This window comes from Sciurus vulgaris, assembly GCF_902686455.1.
Source record: "Sciurus vulgaris genome assembly, chromosome: 3".
Lineage (NCBI taxonomy): Eukaryota > Metazoa > Chordata > Mammalia > Rodentia > Sciuridae > Sciurus > Sciurus vulgaris.
In genome coordinates, this window is record NC_136463.1 from 67,849,991 (window position 1) to 67,872,715 (window position 22,725).

The 22,725-nt window shown below is 34.6% G+C and overlaps 1 protein-coding gene across 7 annotated transcripts in view; it reads left to right on the forward strand.

The window, feature by feature from the left end:
- Positions 1–22,725, forward strand: part of NF1 (neurofibromin 1) — a 257,173-nt gene that overhangs the window by 100,424 nt on the left and 134,024 nt on the right. For 6 of the 7 annotated variants that reach the window (XM_079130415.1, XM_079130414.1, XM_079130411.1 and 3 more), the window contains 16 exons: positions 1,744–1,857; positions 3,709–3,788; positions 5,130–5,253; positions 6,997–7,158; positions 8,274–8,523; positions 9,061–9,134; positions 9,372–9,455; positions 10,869–11,309; positions 11,883–12,022; positions 12,302–12,424; positions 12,873–12,956; positions 13,839–13,955; positions 14,527–14,708; positions 14,823–15,034; positions 18,369–18,530; positions 18,669–18,772. In XM_079130415.1, the coding sequence (XP_078986541.1) occupies positions 1,744–1,857; positions 3,709–3,788; positions 5,130–5,253; positions 6,997–7,158; positions 8,274–8,523; positions 9,061–9,134; positions 9,372–9,455; positions 10,869–11,309; positions 11,883–12,022; positions 12,302–12,424; positions 12,873–12,956; positions 13,839–13,955; positions 14,527–14,708; positions 14,823–15,034; positions 18,369–18,530; positions 18,669–18,772 (2,453 nt within the window). The remainder of the gene's footprint in view (positions 1–1,743; positions 1,858–3,708; positions 3,789–5,129; positions 5,254–6,996; positions 7,159–8,273; positions 8,524–9,060; positions 9,135–9,371; positions 9,456–10,868; positions 11,310–11,882; positions 12,023–12,301; positions 12,425–12,872; positions 12,957–13,838; positions 13,956–14,526; positions 14,709–14,822; positions 15,035–18,368; positions 18,531–18,668; positions 18,773–22,725) is intronic. The other variant, XM_079130412.1, reaches the window with a different exon arrangement.

A 22,725-nucleotide genomic window follows, 5' to 3' on the forward strand; every position in this document is an offset into this window, starting at 1 on the left:
TTCCATATTCCCTCATATCTGCCTTTGTATTTCCTTTTCCCTCTGCCTAGTATCTGCTTCCCTCTTCTCTTTACAGAGAAATTCATTACTCTTTACAGAGTAATTCATACTAATTCTAAACTATTATTCCTGCCCTAGGAAACCTCCCTGACTAGATTACATTTCCCAGGCACAGGCTCTCCTGGCAGATGCACCTTGATTGCACTTATCTCATTTGCAGTTTTATACCCTACATTGTCCTAATTATTTTATTGATATTTGTTTTCCTCCTGAAACTATATGCTCCTGGGGGTTAGAAAATATCTTTTTAAAAATTGATTTTGTCTTTGGTATTCAGTAAATACTATTTGGTAATGAATGAATGAATATACATGTTGGAAAATAGGTTAACAGTTTTGAATTACAAATATATTTTGGTGTGAGGGCCTACCTTAATCATTATAATAGGGCAGGATTTGTATTTAAAATAAATATGGACACAAGGTAAGTTGGCTTCGCTTAAATGAAGCATTTGTTTGTTTGTGGTATTGGGGATTGAAGGGCATCCTACCAGTGAGCTATATCGCCAGCCCATTTTATATTTTATTTTGAGAAGGTTTTTGCTAAGTTGCCCAGGCTGACCTCAAACTTGTGATCCTTAGCCTCCTGAGTAGCTGAAATTGCAGGCATGTGCCACCTCATGCCATGTATTTTTGAAGTGTAAATAGATCTTCCAAGTTATGGGAAATATCCTAGCCTCTTTTTTTGTGTGTGAGGTGGGTACTGGGCTTTGAATCCAGAGGCACTTAATCAATGAGCCACATCCCCAGCTCTTTTTATGTTTTGTTTTGTTTTGAGACAGGATCTTGCTAAGTTGCTTAGGACCTTGTTATGTTGCTGAGGCTGTCTTTGAACTCATAACTATCCTACCGTAGCCTCCTGAGCTGCTGGGATTACAGGTGTGTGCCACTGCTCCTGGCACATTTTAGTCTCTTTAAACAGGTATTCACATTTATATAGACCAATAATTTTCCTTGCTTAGTGCAATATATTTTTTCACAATGAAAAGGACTGAAGTGTGGCTATCTGGAAGTGTGGATTCTAGTCCTCCTTTGACATCAGCTCTGTGGATTTGGATAGAACCTTTCTATTAGACAAAAGGGCTATACAGGAAAACCATGCAGTCTTCCTCCAACATGTGTATTCTTTATTTTTAAATATGTAGTAAGCTAAAACCAATAAGTTCCAAACCAGAGTTATATTATTTAACCAGTGTACAATTATTGAAAAACAAATTACTTATACCTCATTTATTATTTTGCCATCCTAGAGATCAAACCCAGGGCCTTGCTCATACTAGACAAGCATTGATCTTTACCCAAAGCTCTTAATATAATTTCTTAATTGAAAAGCTAATGTCTCTTTTCATTTATTTTAATTAGGAATTTCCCTGGATATTGTTAACATTAATGAACAAGTATAGATTTAGATTAAAAGAATCTATAACAAATGCTGTTTTGATTTTTTAAATTGTTTTTTATGAAGTTATAATTCATATACCATAAAATTCACCATTTTAAAGTGTGTAATTCAGTGGTTTTTAGTACATTTACAAGATTCTGCAACTATCACCACTAATTCTAGAACATATTCATCATCTCTAAAAGAAATATAGTACTGGTTAGCAGTTGCTCTCTTTCCTCCTCTTCATGATTCCTGTCAGTTTTTATTTATTTATTTTTAAGTTTGCTCTTTTCTTTGCAGAATCCAAGAAAACAGGGACCTGAAACCCAAGGCAGTACAGCAGAATTAATCACAGGACTTGTCCAACTGGTCCCTCAATCACACATGCCAGAGATTGCTCAGGAAGCAATGGAGGTAAGGGGGAAATGAATTCTAGGCTCTTAAAGGGAAGACTATAAATGTTTACATTCTTTTTTTTTATTATTTCTATATAAATTCTTTTTTAAAATTGGTGGATTATAATTATACATGATAGTGGAATTCATTCTTGCATATTTTATATGCATACAATATGACAGTATAATTTGGTCAATTTAATTCCCCACAACCCAAAACCTCCCTTTTCCCTCTCTATATACATTCTTGATGTTCCTTTGGGTATATGAATTCTATGGGTAATAGGTAGTTATCATTTCTGGAACTAGTGTGTTTGTGTCTACATATTATTTTAGAAACTCCTTGGAGAAAGAAGGGGTTGATTCACCATATATCGTGGGTAGCAGCAATGTGTGAAATTCATTTTTTTTTTTTTTTTTTTTGTTTGCTTATTGGGTTTTTTGTTTTTTTGTTTTTTGAGGCAAGGTCAAATTATGTTGCCCAGCCTGGTCTCAAACTGGACTCAAGTGATCTTCTCATCCCAGCCTCCTAAGTAGCCGGGATTACACTTTGCAAATCCTTACACTTAGTAATTTAAAAAGACCAAAATTTTCTATTTGCATTTGGCTTTGTAAACTTACTAAAATGTCATTGATTTTTAAACTTGAAGCATAATTTACCTACCAATAAGTTCATTTAAAAGTGCATTTTGGGATTTTAAGGCATATCCACAGTTGTACAGTCATTATCCAATTCCAGAGTACTTTCATCACCCCCAAAAGAAACCCATAATTCCATATCCCCTTTCCTTTGGCAGTCATTGGACTATTTTCTGTTTTTTGTTTTGGTTTTTGTTTTTTTGAAGTTTTAAAGTAGTCTAAGGTTAAACATTTATGTATCTTTTCCTACTGTGAGACAAGTTATCAATGACATTATTTACGGTTTACGCACTTGATTTGGTTTTAAAGAAAAAACAGTTCTTGTTTGTACCAACAGTATTTTTATTGAAATTTTAATAAAAAACTTCAAAGAATCCCTAAGTATGTTGACCAAAGACTCAGAGAATATACAGAGATCAACCATGTTGGAGTGGGAGTAGGGGAAAACATTGTGAAATTAGAGTTAAGATTGGGTAGTGAAGGAGGGGTACACACTTTTTTGCTCTTTATACCTTTGATGGTTTTAATTTATATTATAATATATTCTTGTGGCAATTGTATATTTAAAGTGCACTATTTAATTCCTGTTAATGCTTTGTGAACCAAATTTTAGTTTTATGGTCAATTGAATTACTTTAGAATGAATAATCTGTTATGAAATACATGTGTCTGTTACACCCCAGTTTCAAAAAATAACTTATCTTGTCAGTAAATGCTTGTGGGAAGCAAGATAATTTCCACTTTATCTTTTGATGGGTATGTTAATTGGGGGGAACCCCCTTCTAGGGATGAACCTTTTGATTTGTGTTTTACAGTGTATCAGTGTTTCATTGTTGAAATGAAAAATACTAAATGGGGTTTTTGGTTTTTTTTTTGGTTTTAAATTTCTAATAAAGGATGGGAATGAACTTTTTATACTGAAAGTTCTTTTTTATTTAAATCATTTAGTTTGTTTCTGAAAGCAGTTTTTATGTGTATATATTGTTCTGAGTTCATCAGTCATTTAACTTGTGTGTGCTGTTTAGAGTAAATATGATAGGAATAAAGTGAATTCATTCTGTATGTTATTCTCTAGAGATTTGTGTTCTGTAGGGTTTTTCTCTTGTCTTTACTGTCTGTCAAGGCTACAATTACATAGCTCAATTTGTTAGCATAAAATAAATACTAACTGTTATTTTTTTCCCAATTATTTTTTGAGTGAGCTTTCTCTTTTTCTTTTTTTAAAATTCAGGCTTTGCTGGTTCTTCATCAGTTAGATAGCATTGATTTGTGGAATCCTGATGCTCCTGTAGAAACATTTTGGGAGATTAGGTATATGTACTTTTAATTTTTAAGTGCAATTTCAACTTTTAATTTTGGAGTTTTTGTATTTAAATATTAACTATATAATTCTTAGTTTATTATAAAAATTTACTAATTTATGCCTCTAGAGTGCTTATGACTTTGTATTTTTATCTGACTTGAAATTATTAGAATATTTTTTAATTAAGAGCAATATTACAGCAATGCTCAAAATAAAATTTTTAAAAAGTGCTAAATTTTATCACCTAGGTGCAAGTACTCTTGCTTAGTGTATTCTGTCTCATATTTCTATTTAATTATAACTTCGTTTTTAATAGATTTTTTACAGTTATAAGCATACAGGGTTAACATTTTCTTTTTTTTTTTAGTTCTTAAAATTATGATTTTTCATATATCTTCTGTAATTCCCTTGCTTTTGATGAATGAATTAATAATGGACATCTGTTAAGTTACTTGGCAGTAAATTCTAAATTCTATGACATTGCTGTCCAATAAGAATACAGTGTAAACCGCAGATATATTTAAAATATCTAGTTATTACATCATAAAGTAAAAAGAAACATGTAAAGTTAATTTTAATATTTTATTTAACCTAGTATATATACATGCCTAGAATATTAAAATTTCAACATAAAATGAATGAGTTGTTAATGAGTTATTTTGTATTTTTGTTTTCACAAAGCCTTTAAAATGTGGTGTTTCACACTTAAAACACATCTCAATTTAGACAAGCCATATTTAAAGTGCTCAGTAGGTACATATGGCTGACTGGTGGCTACTAAGTTGGACAATATACCTCTAGAACAGAGATTAGCAAATGTTCTCTAAAGGACAGGATGGTAAATCTGTTAGGCTTTGTAGGTTATCCAGTCTGTCATAACTATTGATTTCTGCTTTTGGAGCAAGAAAGCAGCCAAAGACAACACGTGAACGAATGGGTTGTGGATGCATTCCACTAAAACTTTATTTAAAAAAGCAAAAGGTGGACTGGTTTTGGTCAGCAAGTGGTGGTTTGCATACTGCTGCTATACGGCACTGGGTTCATATGCAGTATCTGCTGTGCACATGATTTTTTTCTTCTTATGCCCACTTCAAGGATGGGATACATGGATAAAAGAGAGTCTGGGGAGTAGGGGGCTTATATAAGTATTTGCTTTTTAAGTATATTCCTTTGATTGTGGTGCTGCTAACGCTTGGATAAGTGTTTCTCTAAAACAAATCTTACAAGGGAAACTAAGCTTCTCTAAATTTGTATCCATTATGAGAGAATGCCATTCTTATATACTGGTTACATCTGTACTAAGTTATTTATGGATGATAATGGTAACAATGAACTTTATGTTACTACAGTTCACAAATGCTTTTTTACATCTGCAAGAAATTAACTAGCCATCAAATGCTTAGTAGCACAGAAATTCTCAAGTGGTTACGGGAAATTTTGATCTGCAGGAATAAATTTCTTCTTAAAAATAAGGTAAGGAAAATGACCTCTTTAAAATTGGAAGGATATTTAAAATCGTAATGGAATGAATTAAGGGATTGTTAATTAACCAAATTAGGCTTCGTTTGAGTTCCCCACTCCCTTCTATAGGGTCCTTAAGAGAAATGTATGTGCAGAAGACAATGACTGACAAATGAACATTTTAAAAAGTTACGCTGAGGCTTTAACCTTAAAACTATAATGTTGATGAATTTGAGGTGACTTAAGTAGACCTGGGGCAGGCCTAGGTAGAGTGGAGGTTGATATGACCCAGGTAGGCTGAGGAGTATATTCTTTCTTTACTCTCAAGGCCATATATATAGGAATTAGTTCTCATGGCTATAATAGTTCAGGGAATGTTATTTATTAAGAATCTGAAGGGGAGTCAGGTATGGTGCGCAGGTCTAAACTTGGGGTGTTGATGCAGGAGGATCACAAATTTAAGGCCAGTGTGGACAATTTAGCAAGACCGTATTTCAAAATAAAATAAAAAATAAAGGGCTGGGAATGTAGCTCAGTGGCAAAGTGCTTTCCTAGCATGTGCAAAGCCCTGAGTTTAATTCCCAGTACCAGAGAGGTGGGGGGAGTTAATGAGAAGAGGTCCTTAATCTAGATTAATTTATATTCTCTCCATAAAAATCTCATATTTTGAAAAGATTAGGAGTTGTCTTCCTTAGATTAGAGTAAAATTTTTTTGATCGTGAACTGTTGAAACATGGTGAGATTGTGGGGAAATAGGAAAGAGCCTTGCATTTCATTTAACATAGTTTCTGTAATTCATCAATTCTTCTATTCTGGTATAGTTTTAAGTGTACATAATGGGTTTTTATCTAGTCCTAGAAGCCATGAGAATTCATTAGTATATCGAACTCATATGCTTTTCACTATCATGAGTCTTTTAAAATTTTTTGTTTAAAAATGTGCTAAAGGGGGTGCCTGTAATCCCAGTGACTGAGGAGGCTGAGGCAGGAGGATCCTGAGTTCACACCCAGCTTCAGCACTTAGCAATGCCCTAAGCACCTCAGGAAGACCCTGTCTCTAATAAAAATATAAAAAAGGGCTGGGAATGTAGTTTGGTAGTTAGCGCCCCTGAGTCCAATCCCTGGTACCCCCCCACCCAAAAGAAAAAAAGTGCTAATGGTGAGGTGAGTTTATTCACATTTATTTTATGTTTGTGTGTTAACATAGTGGAACTTGAGATTATCCCAAAAAATGAGGAAAGAGAATGAGTTTTGTGCCCTTGCCTATGGTATATCTAAAGTACAGACATTAATTAATCTAGTAATCAATCTATAGTACTGTCATCAGTGAAATCATTCCTGTGATGTAGTTGGTAATAGATTCTTACCTCAAATAGTTCCAGTTGTCTTGACATGGCACCTGATAAAATTTTATGATAGAAAAGCTTCATCATTTTTAATTGACCAAGATGGTATTATAGATTTCATTGTAGGTTTATGTTTGTTGATATTTCACTTGTGTCCATGTTAGACTTAATTTACATTCACAGAATCCACTCTGTCTGATGATTTGGGGAGTATAAAACTGAGAGTAGTTTCAGAGACATTGAGCAAACATTGCTTGTCCTAAGACCCTAATGAATGTTTCTCCAGGTGAGGTGTAGGGATTAAGAGGAGAGATTTTGTAGGATGGTCTTAAACAGGAAGACAACTCATAATAAGTATTTATTCCTTTTGTCAGTGCTATGATAGAGCTTATTTATTTCTTTTTTTCTAGCAGGCAGATAGAAGTTCCTGTCACTTTCTCTTCCTTTATGGAGTAGGATGTGATGTTCCTGGTAGTGGAAATACCACTCAAATGTCCATGGATCATGAAGAATTGCTACGCACCTGCACTCCTGGAGCATCTCTGCGGAAGGGAAAAGGAAACTCCTCCATGGTAAGCAGCTTTTTTTGTAATTTTCCTGTATCATCATTTGTGCTCTTTTATTCTATAAGAACTTTGTTAAATTTCATCTAGGTAGTTGAGCATAAAAACTGCTTAGATTCTTGTATCACTACTCTTTGTAGAACTTTGGGCCATTTAATATATATATGCCTTACTTTCTCAGCTTTAAAATGGGGATAATAACAATTCTTTTTCCAGAGTTAGTGTGAGGATCAGATTATGTGTAAGTAGCACTTGATTATTTGCCACTGTAGCTGATAACTATAATTATTATAATCCTCCACCCAATAAGAAAGATCATTTGTACCTAGAAGTTTAAAAGTTATATCAGTGAACAAAGATTGGAATTTCCTGGAATTGGAACCAAAATATTTTATTTAATGTTATGGATGAATCTTCCCAAGAGTTTTGCTGGTATATCTAATTTCTCTTAAATATAAATCACTGTGCAAGTGAAAATATCAAATTATGATAGAATTTCTTTTCCAGATGGAGACTTTTTGTATCCTTAATTTTTAGTATAGGCTTCTGTTGAGGGAAAAAACAACTAAACAGAATGGTATTTACTCTTTTGTGCATCACCTGTTAGATTTATTTTTATTTTATAAATGACTTTCTCCATTTCATATTTGGAATACATGATTTAGAATCTAGTGTATTTTCTACTAAAATAGTTAGCTCTTTTTTGTGTCCTTATTTCAGTCAGTGCTACAATGTATTTATTTCTCACCTCTAGGAACTAAGTAAAATTTCCTGTTATTTCCTCTTCCTTTGTAATTTATACTTGACTGGCAAGTGCATTACGTTTTTCTTGTGAATATTTATGTCATGGTGATTTACTTGTGTCTGCTAGACTTTATTTATATTTCTGAAGTCTAGAATGGGATAGGACCTATTTGATTCAAAATTTAACAGATTATTGTATCACATTAGTTCAAATAATCTCAATTTAGAATAAGATGTATTTAAAAAAAATCAGGATTAAGGAGAATAGCTCTTGGGAGTTTTATATGCTGATGTGTAGTTCATAGTTTATTGCATTTATTGTTGAATTTTATAAATAGATTACCTAAGTTGCAAATATGTCTCCTACTCCTGACTCTCAGGATAGTGCAGCAGGATGCAGTGGAACCCCACCAATATGCCGACAAGCCCAGACCAAGCTAGAAGTGGCCCTGTACATGTTTCTGTGGAGTCCTGACACTGAAGCTGTTCTGGTTGCCATGTCCTGTTTCCGCCATCTCTGTGAGGAAGCGGATATCCGGTGTGGAGTGGATGAAGTATCAGTGCACAACTTCTTGCCCAACTATAATACATTCATGGAGTTTGCTTCTGTCAGCAATATGATGTCAACAGGTGAACATATACGTTTTTACTCAGTCTTCTTTGAATTACTTTACATCTGATTGTGTTAAGAATGTAAGGGTATTATATATTATACTTTGCAAGTTTACAGGGCTCATTTAGATATCTTAGTTGAAATTCTTTCTGAACAAGGTAGGATAAAATCAGTAACATTTGAAATAAATTGTTAGTCTCAATGAATTTTTAATATACCATACATTTGTTAAATCATTGACAGTTTAGATTTTTGCCAGTTATAGATTATATTATTTTTTCTGCCTACATTGTATACAGTGAGGTTTAAAGCAAATAAGCATGTATTTCAAGTAAAGCATAGGTGAGGGAATGACTTTTTAATGCTGTGGGCATTGTAGAGTTCAAGATAAATACCTTCCCTGTGAGATGGGTGAAAGGTAGTTTTCAGCTTCATCAAATTTGAAGCATTCATTCCATTCCTCCTCTTGATTTTTTTGGATAAACTTGTCAAGTTTCCCACTGGCTAGCAGGGCTCTGAGTGTAATAACTTGATGTGCTATTGTCTTTATTTAGGAAGAGCAGCACTTCAGAAAAGAGTAATGGCATTGCTAAGGCGCATTGAACATCCTACTGCAGGAAACACTGAGGTATGCCCTTAGCAACAGAGATATCCCTTCCAGGCCCTCACCTTCAATTTTAGAGACCTCCTGTTGTGGGTGTGTTCACGAATAGCTTTTGAAGCAAATCTGAGATATGTGCATATTACAAATAGGGTACTATACTTGTAATATGTGTATATTTGAAGTTTGAAACCTGGCAGTTACTGATGGATTTTTAGCTTTTGACTTAAAGTTGCTTTCAAGTGATAATTGGTTTCATTTTAGGCTTGGGAAGATACACATGCAAAATGGGAACAAGCTACAAAACTAATCCTCAACTATCCAAAAGCAAAAATGGAAGATGGTCAGGTGAGTTTGTAAAATCAATTTGTGTCTGTTAATTAATTTGCTGAACATAAGTTCTTCAGTTCAGTATCTTTTGTGAGTCACTCAGAGTATAATAAATTTATAGTTGCCTTAAGACTAGTTATGGCTCATCTAGATCTACACTGTCTAGTATGGGATAAATAGCCACTAGCTACTCATGGCTGTTTAAATTAAAAATTAAATACAATTAAATTCATTTCCTCATTCATACAGTAGACACACTTCAAGTACTGCTTAGCCAAGTGTAGCAGTTATTTACTATGGTGGACAGTAGAGATATAAAATGTTTTCATCATTTCAGAAATATTGGATGCACCGTTAAGAGACGACTTAGGGTAGAGACCATTCCTTTACCACCTTTTTTGCTCTTTCTTCCTTCATCAAGTTATCTCATAGAATTTTCAGGAAAAGGGTAACAGAGGAAAATAAATTAAAATTGAAACAATTCATTTTGCTATTTTGTTAGGTATTCTGATTAAGGGATCCAATGGATAGGTTAAATGAAATCTAAAAATTTAGACCTTTTTTCATCAGTTATTATTAATTATTTTCTTATCTATTGCCCCAGAAATTAATAATTGTTATTTGTGTATATTTGATTTATATCATCCATATTGCTTTCATTATTAGGTGTTTGTGAAAGTGTAATTGGTATTTACGTATATTTGACTTATATAACTCGTGTTGCTCTCTGTATTAGATGTTTTTCTACCATGTGTAATTAGAATAAGAGAAAAGTTTTGTTTTTGTGAAGTCAGATTATATACCTAATATCATTATTTTGCTTTAGAATGAAAACCTTTCTTTGGGGTAATGTTTAATTGATATATAATTGACATATCATACAATTCACAAATTTAAAGTGTCCAATTCAGTGACTTTTTATTGTATTCACAGAGTTGTGTTAAAACCATGCAATTTTAGAATATTTCCATCATCTCAAAGAAAAAACCAAAAAAAACCTATGCCCTTTAGCGAAATCTGCTTCTCACCCCCTACTTGTTTGCCTTTCTGTCCCTGCCTCTTCAGCCCTAGGCAACCACTAATCTGCTTTATGTCTGTAGATTTTCTTCTTTGGGACATTTCCTATAAATGGAATAATAGACTATGTGGGCTTTTGTGACTGGCTTATTTCACTTAGCATAATGTTTTTAAGGTTCATCCACATAAAGGTTTTAAAAAGAAATTTGATATTCTGGATTGATTTGTTAGTCTAGCTGTGACAAAAATACATCAGCAGTTCTTTGGAAATGTATATATATGGTAATTTCAACTTATGCTTTTTAAAATGTAAAAAATGTGCTTTTTGTACTGGGAGAAATAATTAAGAGTAATTTGTCAAGTTTTAGTCATTCTAGGCTGAATTCGTGCTTTCCATAAAAATTTTGTGTTTAGGCTGCTGAGAGCCTTCATAAGACCATTGTTAAGAGACGAATGTCCCATGTGAGTGGAGGAGGATCCATAGATTTGTCTGATACAGACTCTCTACAGGAATGGATCAACATGACTGGCTTCCTTTGTGCTCTTGGGGGAGTGTGTTTGCAGCAGAGAAGCAATTCTGGCCTGGCAACGTATAGCCCACCCATGGGTCCAGTCAGTGAACGTAAAGGTTCCATGATTTCAGTGTTGTCTTCAGAGGGAAATGCAGATACACCTGTCAGCAAATTTATGGATCGACTGCTGTCTTTAATGGTGTGTAATCATGAGAAAGTGGGACTTCAGATACGGACCAATGTTAAAGATCTAGTGGGTCTGGAATTGAGTCCTGCTCTTTATCCAATGCTATTTAACAAATTGAAGAATACCATCAGCAAGTTTTTTGACTCCCAAGGACAGGTAAAGTATTCTCTGCTTTATTTTTCACCCTTTGTGTGACTAGAGTGACTTGTTTAAAATAATGAAGGCTTTTTCTTTCCTATTATTTATATAAGGTGCTGACCTGAATATTCACTCACAGTTTTAAAAAATAGGCAAAAAAAAAAGTCAGGTGCCATGGTATACTCCTGTAATCCCAACAGTTTGGGAGGCTGATGTGGGACAATCATAAGTTAGGGGACAGTGTGGGCAACTTGGTGAAATTCTGTCTCAAAATAAAAAACAAATTTTTTATTTAAAGGCTGGGATGTAGCTCAGTAGTAGAGCACCATGGGGTTTGATCCCCAGTACTACTCAAATAAGTAAATAAATTAAATAAATGAATAAAAATAGGAAAAAAGTTACAAAAAGAGGAGTCATTTAACATGGGGGTCTGTTTGAGTGGAGGTTTGAGTGTGTATATCTGTATTTATCTGAGCATATAACTATTTATTACTTCTGTATGTATATGATATTTAAATCAGTTTCATCTCTTTATGGTCTATTTTCTGTGCATTGATGGAAAATTACTAATGTATTTTGTTTTTTGTATAGGTTTTATTGACTGACACCAATACTCAATTTGTAGAGCAAACCATAGCTATTATGAAGAACTTACTAGATAATCATACTGAAGGTAGCTCTGAACATCTGGGGCAAGCTAGCATTGAAACAATGATGTTAAATCTAGTCAGGTAAGCATTCTGCTACTTCTACTTTAAGAGGTAAGAGAAACTCCTTATGCATCGATACTGATACTTATTGATGAAATAATTTGCCATCCTTTCCTTTATTGTACCCCAAGATGGGTGTACTGATAATATAACCAGAAATTGTGTGTGTTCTCACCTAAATGAAATAAAAATGTCAGTCATATTTAAAGTTACATTTATTCACTTTGTTAGAGATTAAGCCATTTAAAATATGTCTTGTATGTATCTGATAATTTTTAAAATGTTTCTCTGCCTAAATAGATATGTACGTGTGCTTGGGAATATGGTCCATGCAATTCAAATAAAAACGAAACTTTGTCAGTTAGTTGAAGTAATGATGGCAAGGAGAGATGACCTCTCATTTTGTCAAGAGATGAAATTTAGGTGAGTACTCAAAAGAGCAAACCCAGGGTCTTGAAAGTACTATATTAAATGAAGTAAAGAAGAAAAGTAGGTATTTGATTATCTGGGGGAAAGGGGAAATGGAAAAGGAGCAATTTATTTTTTTTTTTCCTTGAATAACTTCCCAGTCTTTCCAAAGCTTTGTGCCTGTGGAAATTCTTCCCTTTTCTAAGATTGTGCTCTATTTGCACTAAGAATTTGATTCTGTTTCTAAACTGTTACCATAGCAAAAGGCCATCACAGAACACCAATATCCAACTTGCATGTGTTTATGCCTTTCTGGTTTTATATGTGACAGCAATACTTGTTTTATAAAGTTGTCAGGTCACCTGGGTTATTTGACCGTTTGACTATTAAAAAGTCTTATGTGTAAAGGTGTGTGTGTGATTTTAAAAAAATTGTTATTCTCTTTTTCTTCACCATTCTATAGGAATAAGATGGTAGAATATCTGACAGACTGGGTTATGGGGACATCAAACCAAGCAGCAGATGATGATGTAAAATGTCTTACAAGGTACCAAAAAATGAGAGAGAGAGAGAGAGAGAGAGAGAGAGAGAGAGAGAGAGAGAGAGAGAGAGAGAGAGAGACACTTAAGTATTTGCAGGTTTTACTCTAGGTATTAAAGCTACTTTAGTATAGCTATCACACATATATTCATGTATATTTAAGGTTATTTTTAGATGTCAAGCTTTTGCATTTGAAATATATAATGATACTAATGTGTTTATTACTTTTTTTTTTTTAGCTGAAAGACTTAGTAAAAGATGCTGTTTGAAAAATTAAGTGTTGTCGGTTTAGAAAGAATAGTCCAGTTATTGGAAAAGAGCATATGTAACACTTTAGATTCTATTTTATGATTAGATAGGTAAAAGTATTATTTGAGGAACTTAATTGTGTTGGGTCTTTCTAAGAAGTAATTGCTTAGATGTGCTATTATAATAAATCTTTATTGACATATCAGAAATGATTAAAAATTATGAACTATATAAAACCATTGACATAGGTTTTTTTGCTCAGGCCTGGTTTGCTAGTTCATATTGGTTGGTTGATTATTATTATTATATATATATTTTTTGTGGTGCTGAAGCTCAAACCCAGAACTTGTGTGGGCTAAGCAAACATTCTACCACCTGGCTACATTTCCAGCCCAGTACTTTTGAAGTAAGGTAGTCATTAGCCAAAATTACTTTGCAAAAAGTTACTGTCACTTTCTTTCCAGTTTGAAATGGTTTTTTTGCATTCTGGGGTCTGTATACTTATTCAAATTACTTAGGTTTTGCTAATAATTTGTTTAATGAAATAGTTCCTAAAGTTTGTTGATTAGAGATTTATTTCAAGGAAAGGTAAAGTGGAAGAAACTGAAAGACTGATAGTGTCTAAATTATTTTTCTTCAGAGATTTGGACCAGGCAAGCATGGAAGCAGTGGTTTCACTCCTTGCTGGTCTTCCACTGCAGCCTGAAGAAGGAGATGGTGTGGAGCTGATGGAAGCCAAATCGCAGTTATTTCTTAAGTAAATTTCAGCCACCAAGAACACAGAGCAAAAAACAAACAAAGCTCCCCCACCCCTATAATGAAAATAGTATAGACCAAGAAGCAAATGATTTTATTTAGAAAGTAGACTGAATTGCCTAATTGGTTTTATGTCATTGTTGCTATCTCATAAAATATACACTATTTGTGAAGAAATATTCACAATGACAAGCCTGGGATAGGATGTTGTGGTTTTTAAAGAAAATAATGTGATTGGTAAAGTTTTACTTAGAATAAAACTCATTGTTTTAAGTCATTTAAAATGACATTATTGAGACTGTTTGGACCATTGGTTTTTAATGCCAAATATTAAAAGTGAGAAAACATTTTATGCTTATCTTATGAAATGTGTACTGAAGTTTGTCAAGATAAGATGATCCTCAACACAGCAACTTCATGAGGAGCCTCACTGTCTTGATCATCCTAAGACTGAAGAGAAGCAGCTATCTAGAGCATTCATATGATACACATGTGATTATTTCAGAATGTCTGATTAGCTTTCTGGTTGAAATGACTTTCGCTATATAAGGGTCAGTTTTTGTACTTTTTAGGTACTTCACCTTATTTATGAACCTTTTAAACGACTGCAGTGAAGTTGAAGATGAAAATGCACCAACAGGTGGCAGGAAACGTGGTATGTCTCGGAGGCTGGCATCCCTAAGGCACTGTACAGTCCTCGCAATGTCAAATTTACTTAATGCTAATGTGGACAGTGGCCTCATGCATTCTATAGGTGAGATAAATAGAAAACTTCGTGTAGAAATATAAAACTTTGAAGTGTTGACACTTAAGCAAAAAATTGCTTCCTCAAGGCCCTATTACACAAACTTGCATCTGTCTTTATCAGGTTTAGGTTATCACAAAGATCTCCAGACAAGAGCTACATTTATGGAGGTTCTAACAAAAATCCTTCAACAAGGAACAGAATTTGACACACTTGCAGAAACAGTGTTGGCAGATCGGTTTGAGAGACTTGTGGAGTTGGTCACAATGATGGGGGATCAGGGAGAACTCCCTATAGCTATGGCTCTGGCCAATGTGGTTCCTTGTTCTCAGTGGGTAAGTTTATTGAGCAAATGGGGAAGAAGAATGCTTGGCACATAGCAAATGCTTCAAAATGTATTTGTTCAGTGAATGTTTATTGGACAAATTGGTAAAATGTAAGAGCTAGAAGAAAGGTTATATACTTTTTTAAGTGGTTTTCATCTGTGGGGAAATGATTGAAATTTCTGTTCCTTACATGTTCTATTTACACCCCATGGAAAAATCCATTCTACCAAAAATGATTTCAGTTATAATAAATTCTCCCTAATAAGGTAATCCATCACTGCCTGTAGAATGTTTCTACTTGAAAGTTCTAGGAGCTAGGCATGGTGGCGCATGCCTGCAATCTTAACTACTCAGGAGGTTGAGGCAAGAGGATCAAAAATTCAAGGCCAGCCTGGAACACTTAGTGAAACCCTGTCTCAGAATAAAAGGAGCTGGGGATGTAGTTCTGTGGTAGAGCATTCCTGGATTCAATCCCCAGTAAAACCCATGCGCCTCCTGCCCCCACCCCCACCCCCAAATGGCTCTAGGATCATATTTCTTATAAATTCAGTCTTCACCCTACAAAACTGTACTTGATCTGGGCCCTGCCTCATCTCTGCCTTCATCTTATGCCATTTTCCCTTTTGTTCATTAAACTTAAGCCACTCTAGCTACCTTTCTGATTCTCAAATGTGTTGTATTTGTTTCTGCCCTTAGAGAACTCTTGATGCCACTGCAGCTGTCTAAAATGCTTCTCCTCTGATTATTCTGGTTTGATTCTTATAAGAAAACTTAACATGAGGTCTACCCTTTAAACAAATTTTTAAGTGTACAGTATAATTCTATCAATAGGCAGAGTATTGCTTAGCAGTTTTCTAGAACTTAGTTATCTTGCATAACTGACTTTCAATACCCCTTGATGAGCAACAACTCCAAATTATTGAAAGCATCCTGAAGCCTAAAATTAGTTCATAAATCTTCAAATATTTTGGAAATGGATTCTGAATTATCATGTAACCACCTACCTGTAATTAACACTAAAAATACTCAGTATTTTCCCCCTGCTTTGGTACTAGGAATTGAACCCATGGCTTCGCACGTGCTAGGCAAGTATTCTACCACTGAGCTACATCCCAGCCCCATAATGATCATCTTAAAAAAAAAAGAATTGGGCTTGGTGTGTAGCTCAGTGGTAGAGCTCTTGCCTAGCATATAGGAGGTCCTGAATTTGATCCCTCATACCACAAGACAAAAAATAACTTTAAGAAGCTTTAATTTATTTTGTTTTCTTATAGTAAATAATTTCTATTAAGTTTTATACTAAATAACTTTATATTTTGTTTTGTTTTGGTACTGGGGATTGAACCCAGGGCCTTCTGCATAAAGGGTAAGTGCTTCACCATTGAGTTGCAGCCTCTGCCCTTAAAATGACTTTATTTTGCCAAGGAATATTTTATTAGGCCAGATCTGTTAGAGGTGTTATCTAAAGGAGGACAAAATATGAAATAACGTTTATTTTATTTTTTTGTTGTACTGAAATTGAACCACAGGATATTGTGCATGGTAGGCAAGTGCTCTACTACTGAGCTATATCCATGACACTTGTATCCACGGCCCTTGTTTTATTTTAGTTTTTGAGAGAAGATTTTGCTAAATTGTCCAGGCTGTCCTTGAATTTGCAATCCTCCTGCCTCAGTGAACCAAGTAGCTAGAATTTTGCCTCTGCCACCATGTTCAGCTACATTTAAAGAAAAAATTAATTCTATTTTATAGATATATTTTTAACTTCAGTGGCTTAAAATTTTCAAAATTTAGAGGTGTGTAGGGATTTGAATTGAAAAAATACTATTTAACATGTCTTGATATGTTGGGGCATACCTGTAATCCGGTCACTCAGGAGGGCTGAAGCAGGAGGATCACAAATTTACCTGTCTCAGTAATTGAGTGAGATCCTGCTTCAAAATAAAAAATATAAAAAGGCCTGAGGATGTGGCTCAGTGGTAGAATACCCTTGGGTTCCATTCCCAGTACAAAAAAAACAAAAACAAACATTTAATACAGGAATTTTGGGCTGGAGGTGTGGATCAATGGTGAAGTACTCGCCTAGCATGCACAAGGAAGGCCCCAGGTTCAATGCCCATGAGCAGCACCACCACCAACAAGAACCCACAGTAATTTTTAAAAAAGCTTCTGTTTTTTAACTAAACTCTCATACTTTTATTCAATAATGAAAGATAGAGTTTTATATTTCGTCAAATACATATTGTGTAACTGCAGGGAATAAAGCAGAATATTGGATTTTTATGATTCTTGGGCTTCTTGATTTTGGGGGCGAGTTCTGGAGACTGAACCCAGGGGTGCTTTGCCACTGAGCCACATTCCCAGTTCTTTTTATTTTTAGTTTTGAGACAGGGTCTTGCTAAGTTGCTGAGGCTGACCTCCAACTTGGAATCCTCCTGTCTCAACCTCCCAAGCTGCAGGGATTACAGGTGTGCTCCACCCCACCCTGTGGTTTCTAGATTATTTGTGGTTAGGATTATTAAACTTTTTCCTTTATTCAAATATCAGGTATTGTTATCCTTGGACCAGCCAGGTTTAGAGGGGCTGTGGACCAATTATCCAGGTCTTTTTTGTCATCATTTGATTATTGAGACATTTTTTTATGGTTATCTGTGCTCTCTAGATCTCCTCTCAGCTTGTGGTTACTCAATTTAATATCAAATCATTTTACTTGAGTATACCAAAACTACTTTACTATGAGGAATCCCAAGTTATCATTTAATAATAGATGGAAATTTCAACCTTCGCCCCATCCCTCTAACTTTGTATGCAGTCTGGCTGACCTCTAAGTTCTGAATGCCCAGCCTAGGTCCTTTTTGTCATGATTTCTTGAAAATCTGTAGTGTTTTTCTAACTCGACATATTTCTGTGTTCATTGAGTTCACCTGATGGTATGAGGAGAGATCTCTTTTGGTCACCAAAGTCATTTCTGCTCAGTAATTTTCTAAGAAAAGAATCTGTGCAAATGCCTGTGCAAATCAAACTCTTTGCTGCCATTTTCTATTTCATATCTTTCATTTTGTGATATAATTTGAGCAGAATCCTGAAGTCTTTCTGCCTCTTGGTAAAGCCTACATCTCTCTTATCTTTCACTGTTTAATCCTTAACTGTTTATATGTCTGCAGTAACTTGTCTATCAAAACCAAATGTATCAGACAAATCCCAGAGGAAATATTTATCAGGCACCATTTTACTTTCATCCAGCAAATTGTTATCAACTTTGGATTGACCTTTTTGCCAATCTTTGGCTTCCTCCTTAAGAAAAAAGTAAAATTGTTCTGACACAATTTTGTTGTGTTTTTAGGATGAACTAGCTCGAGTTCTGGTTACTCTTTTTGATTCTCGGCATTTACTCTATCAACTACTCTGGAACATGTTTTCTAAGGAAGTAGAATTGGCGGACTCCATGCAGACGCTTTTCCGAGGCAATAGCTTGGCCAGTAAAATAATGACTTTCTGTTTCAAGGTTTGTATCCTTCATTTTTTGTGTGTATGTTAAGGTTTGTCATATAGTAATTAATATAGAATGTGCAGATTAGATTTTTTTTTTAATGCAAGTTAAATGGAGCTGGCATAATAAATGTTTAATTGTGCATCTCCTCAGGTATATGGTGCTACCTACCTACAAAAACTCTTGGATCCTTTGTTGCGAATTGTTATCACATCCTCTGATTGGCAACATGTTAGCTTTGAAGTGGATCCTACCAGGTTTGTCTGCTCTCCATTTTTTCAGAACCACTGTATGAGGCAAGAACCTTATAATTTCTCCCCTTCAATCTTAAAATCAGTTTTTAATATTAGTTTTTATTACAAAAGTATACATAAACATTTTTATTTTAAAAAGTAAAACACTACCAATATTAAAGAAGTCTGACCACCATTTTCAGAGACTGTTACAGTTTTATTCTGTTCTTATGTCCTTTTTCCATATATTTACATACACATGTATGTAATTGTAGAAAGTATGTATTATAATGTAAGTCCTTAATATTAAATGGTAATGTACATGGTTTTTAGCTTCATTTTTAAACTATATGTCTTAGATCTTTTAAGCCAGTATACAAAGATAAATATTATTCATACATTGATGAATAATATTTCATAATTTATGTCATAATTTATTTGGGCATTACTATAGCCCTTTGTGTGTGTGTGTGTGTGTGTGTTTTGCTGGGGTTTAAGCCCCAGAGCCTTGCACATACTAAGTAAGTGCTCTACCACTGAGCTACATCCCCAGTCCTCATTTTAACTTTTGCAGTAACATCCTAACTATTGTTCAAGCATTGTCTTCATTTTCAGTAGAAATTAGTCTTTTAAACTAATTTTTTTTGTCACTTACTTTATTAGAAACCATTAATGATTCCTTGTTAACCGCAAGATAAAGTACATACTCATTTGCTTTGTAATCTGGCTACAATCTACCATTACTTTCTCGCTCTTTCATATGTACTCTGTATTCTAGCTCTGAGGAAGTATGCACAGGTTACTTACTTTTAAAGTGGTGTGGTATAGGGGATTCTTTGGGATTGGAGGTACTTGGATATCTTTCATCTCTGCCCAAATTCAAAACCAAGAAGACATAGGGAAGAACAAAGGGAGGTATCCAGAAACTGGATATCAGCTTTATTTCTGATAAACATAATTGTAGAATGTGACTTTAGATCCTGTGGGCAAATAGGCTTGCTAACATTTCACCTTCAAGTAGATTAACCTACCTTGTCTTATGCACACGTAGATAACTACAGGCTTCAGTCCTGGGGGCAAGCTTTTCACCACACAAGTGGAGAGTAGACCAGAACATATTTCTGCAGGCAGACATACCTACAGAGATGAGAATGGCACTGAGCTGAGTATGCTAAACTTTTTTCCTAATTCTCCACCTATAATGAGGAATGACTTAGGGGAAGGAAAAGAAGCCAGTAGTAATGCAGGGTACAGTTTGTGAAGCTTTGTTTGTCTGTCACTAGGTACCACCCAAAGTATGCATGAACAGAGAAATAATCCTTTTTCCATGCTGAACACCACATTGTAGGACTTGTGATGATTTGTTTTATTAACTTATCTTCCCTCTAGATTACTGGCTTTTATACATTTTGTACATATTTTTATTCCTTTTTGTCCTTTCATGAGTGTACAGCTTGGTATTTAGCTTTATGGTTAACATTTTGTAAATATTTGTTGAGTGAGTGAAAAAGTATTTTTTTCCTCTTACTGGGGATTGAACCCAGGAACTTTCTATCTCTGAGCTATATTCTTAGCCCTTTTCTAAAATTTTTATTTTGAGACAGAGTCTTGCTAAGTTGCCTAGCTTGGCCTTGAATTTTTGATCCTCCAGCCTGAGCCTGTGAGCTGATTATAGGTGGGCATCGCTATACCTAGGTTAATAAATGAATTTTAACTGATTATCTTATGCTTGATTTTTCTAAGCTGCATGTTAACATTCATTGTCTGTCAGGATCAATCTGAAAAGCCAAGGTTATTCTTTTATTTTCAAGTTCAAAGTTTCTCAATGTTTGTTCTTCCTAAATAATTATTACTTAGCAACTTGTTATCAGCTGTATTTTTGTGTGTGCCTTTGCTGAAGTTTCAACTGTAGTATCTAATAAGACTCCAACACTAGCAGAGCATCATGGCATGATCCCGTAATCCCAACTGCTCAGGAGGCTGAAGCAGAAGGATTGTAAATTTAAGACTAATTCTGGGCAAGTGATTGAAACCTTGTCTCCAAAAAAATTTTAAAAAAGGGCTAAGGATGGGCCTTGGCCTTGGATTCAGTCACCAGTAATAGAAAAAGAAACCAAAACAACAGTAAAAACTTCCAGCACTAAATTAGAGAATTTGTTAAAATAGATTAAAAACTTAAAAGCAACAACTTTTTAAAGCTATCTTGTATTTTGTTAACATTAAGCAATTTCACTTTTTTTTTTCCCCAAGTACATAATGTTGTTAACTGTAGTCTGTAATGCTGTAGAATAGAACTCTAAAACTACGTATTTATCCTAACTGCAACTTTGTACCTTTGACCAGCATATTCCCATTCCTTTCCTCGGCCCCTCACTTCCAGCCTTAGCAACTACCATTCTGTTCTCTGCATCTGTGAGTTTTACCTTTTTAGGCTCCACATATAAATGAGATCATGCAATATTTGTCTTTCTCTGCCTGGCTTATTTCACTTAGCTTACTCCAGGCGTATCCGTGTTGCCTCCAAATGACAGGATTTCCTTATTTTTTAAGACTGAATAGTATTCCACTCTGTGTGTATTGACATATATATTATACTTTAACCATTTCTCCATTGGTAGATTCTATATCTTGGCTATATGAATAATTGTGCAATGAACGTGGGAGTGTAGATATCTCTTCATTATACTTGATTTAATTTCTTTGGATCTATAACTAGAAGTGAGATTGCTAAGTCATATGGTAATTTTGTATTTAATTTTTTAAGGAACCTCCATTCTATTTTCCATATGACTGTTCTCATTTACATTCTCACCAATAGTGTACATTGGTTCCCTTTTTATCCTTTCAGCACTTATTTTCTTTCATTTTTTGGGGTGGGGTAGGGATTAAACTTAGGGGCACTCCACCACTAACTATATCCCCAGCCCTTTTTATTTTTTTCTTGATATAGGGTTTTGCTAAGTTGCCAAGGCTTTTTTTTTTTTTTTTTTTTTTTTTAACTTGCATTCCTCCTACCTCAGCTTCCTGAGTTGCTGGGATTAAAGCCATGGGCCATGAGCTGGCTTTTTCCATCTTTTTTGATCATAGCTATTTCTAAGAGGTGTGAGGTAATAGTTCATTGTGGTTTTAATTTGCATTTTCCTGATGACTAATGATGCTTTGAGTTTTTTCCTTAAATTTGTTGGTCATTCGTATTTTGTCTGTCTGTGTATTTGTTTTGGTACTGGGAATTGAACCCAGTAGTGCTTTACTGCTGAGCTACATCCCTAGCCCTTTTTATTTTTATTTTTTGAGACAGGGTCTCACTAAATAACTGAGGTTGACCTCAAACTTACCATCCTCCTACTTTAACTCCCTGAGTCTATGGGATTACAGACCTGTGCCACCACAGTTGGCTGCACATATTATTTTAAGAAAAGTCTCTTTAGGATCTTCACCCAGTTTTTAGTGACATGTTTTTTTCCTAGTGATTGTTTAGTTTCTTATTTATTTTGGAAATTAACTCCTTATCAGATGTGTGGTTTGTAAATATTTTCTCCCTTTCCATAGGTTGTTCTTTTATTCTGTTGATTGTTTCCTTTTCTGTGTGCAGGAGTGTTTTAGTTTAATGCATTCCCATTTGTTGATTTTAGTTTTTGTTGTCTGTGCTTTTGGATTCATATCTAAAACATTGCCCACTGGTGTCAAGAAACGTTTCCTATTGGGCAGAGTGGTACATACCAGTGACCCAGGAGGCTTATGGAGGAGGAGAGCAACTTCAGGGGCAGCCTCAGCAACTTATCGAGGTCCTAAACAACTTAGTGAGACCCTGTCTCACAATAAAATATAAAAGAGCTGGCAATGTGACTCAGTGGTTAAGTGGTTCTGGGTTCAATCCCTGGTACAAAAAAAAAAAAAAAAGAAAGAAAAAGAAATGTTTTCTTATGCTTTTTGTCTAGTGATTTTATAAAAGTTTTAGTTCTTAAGTGTTTAATCCA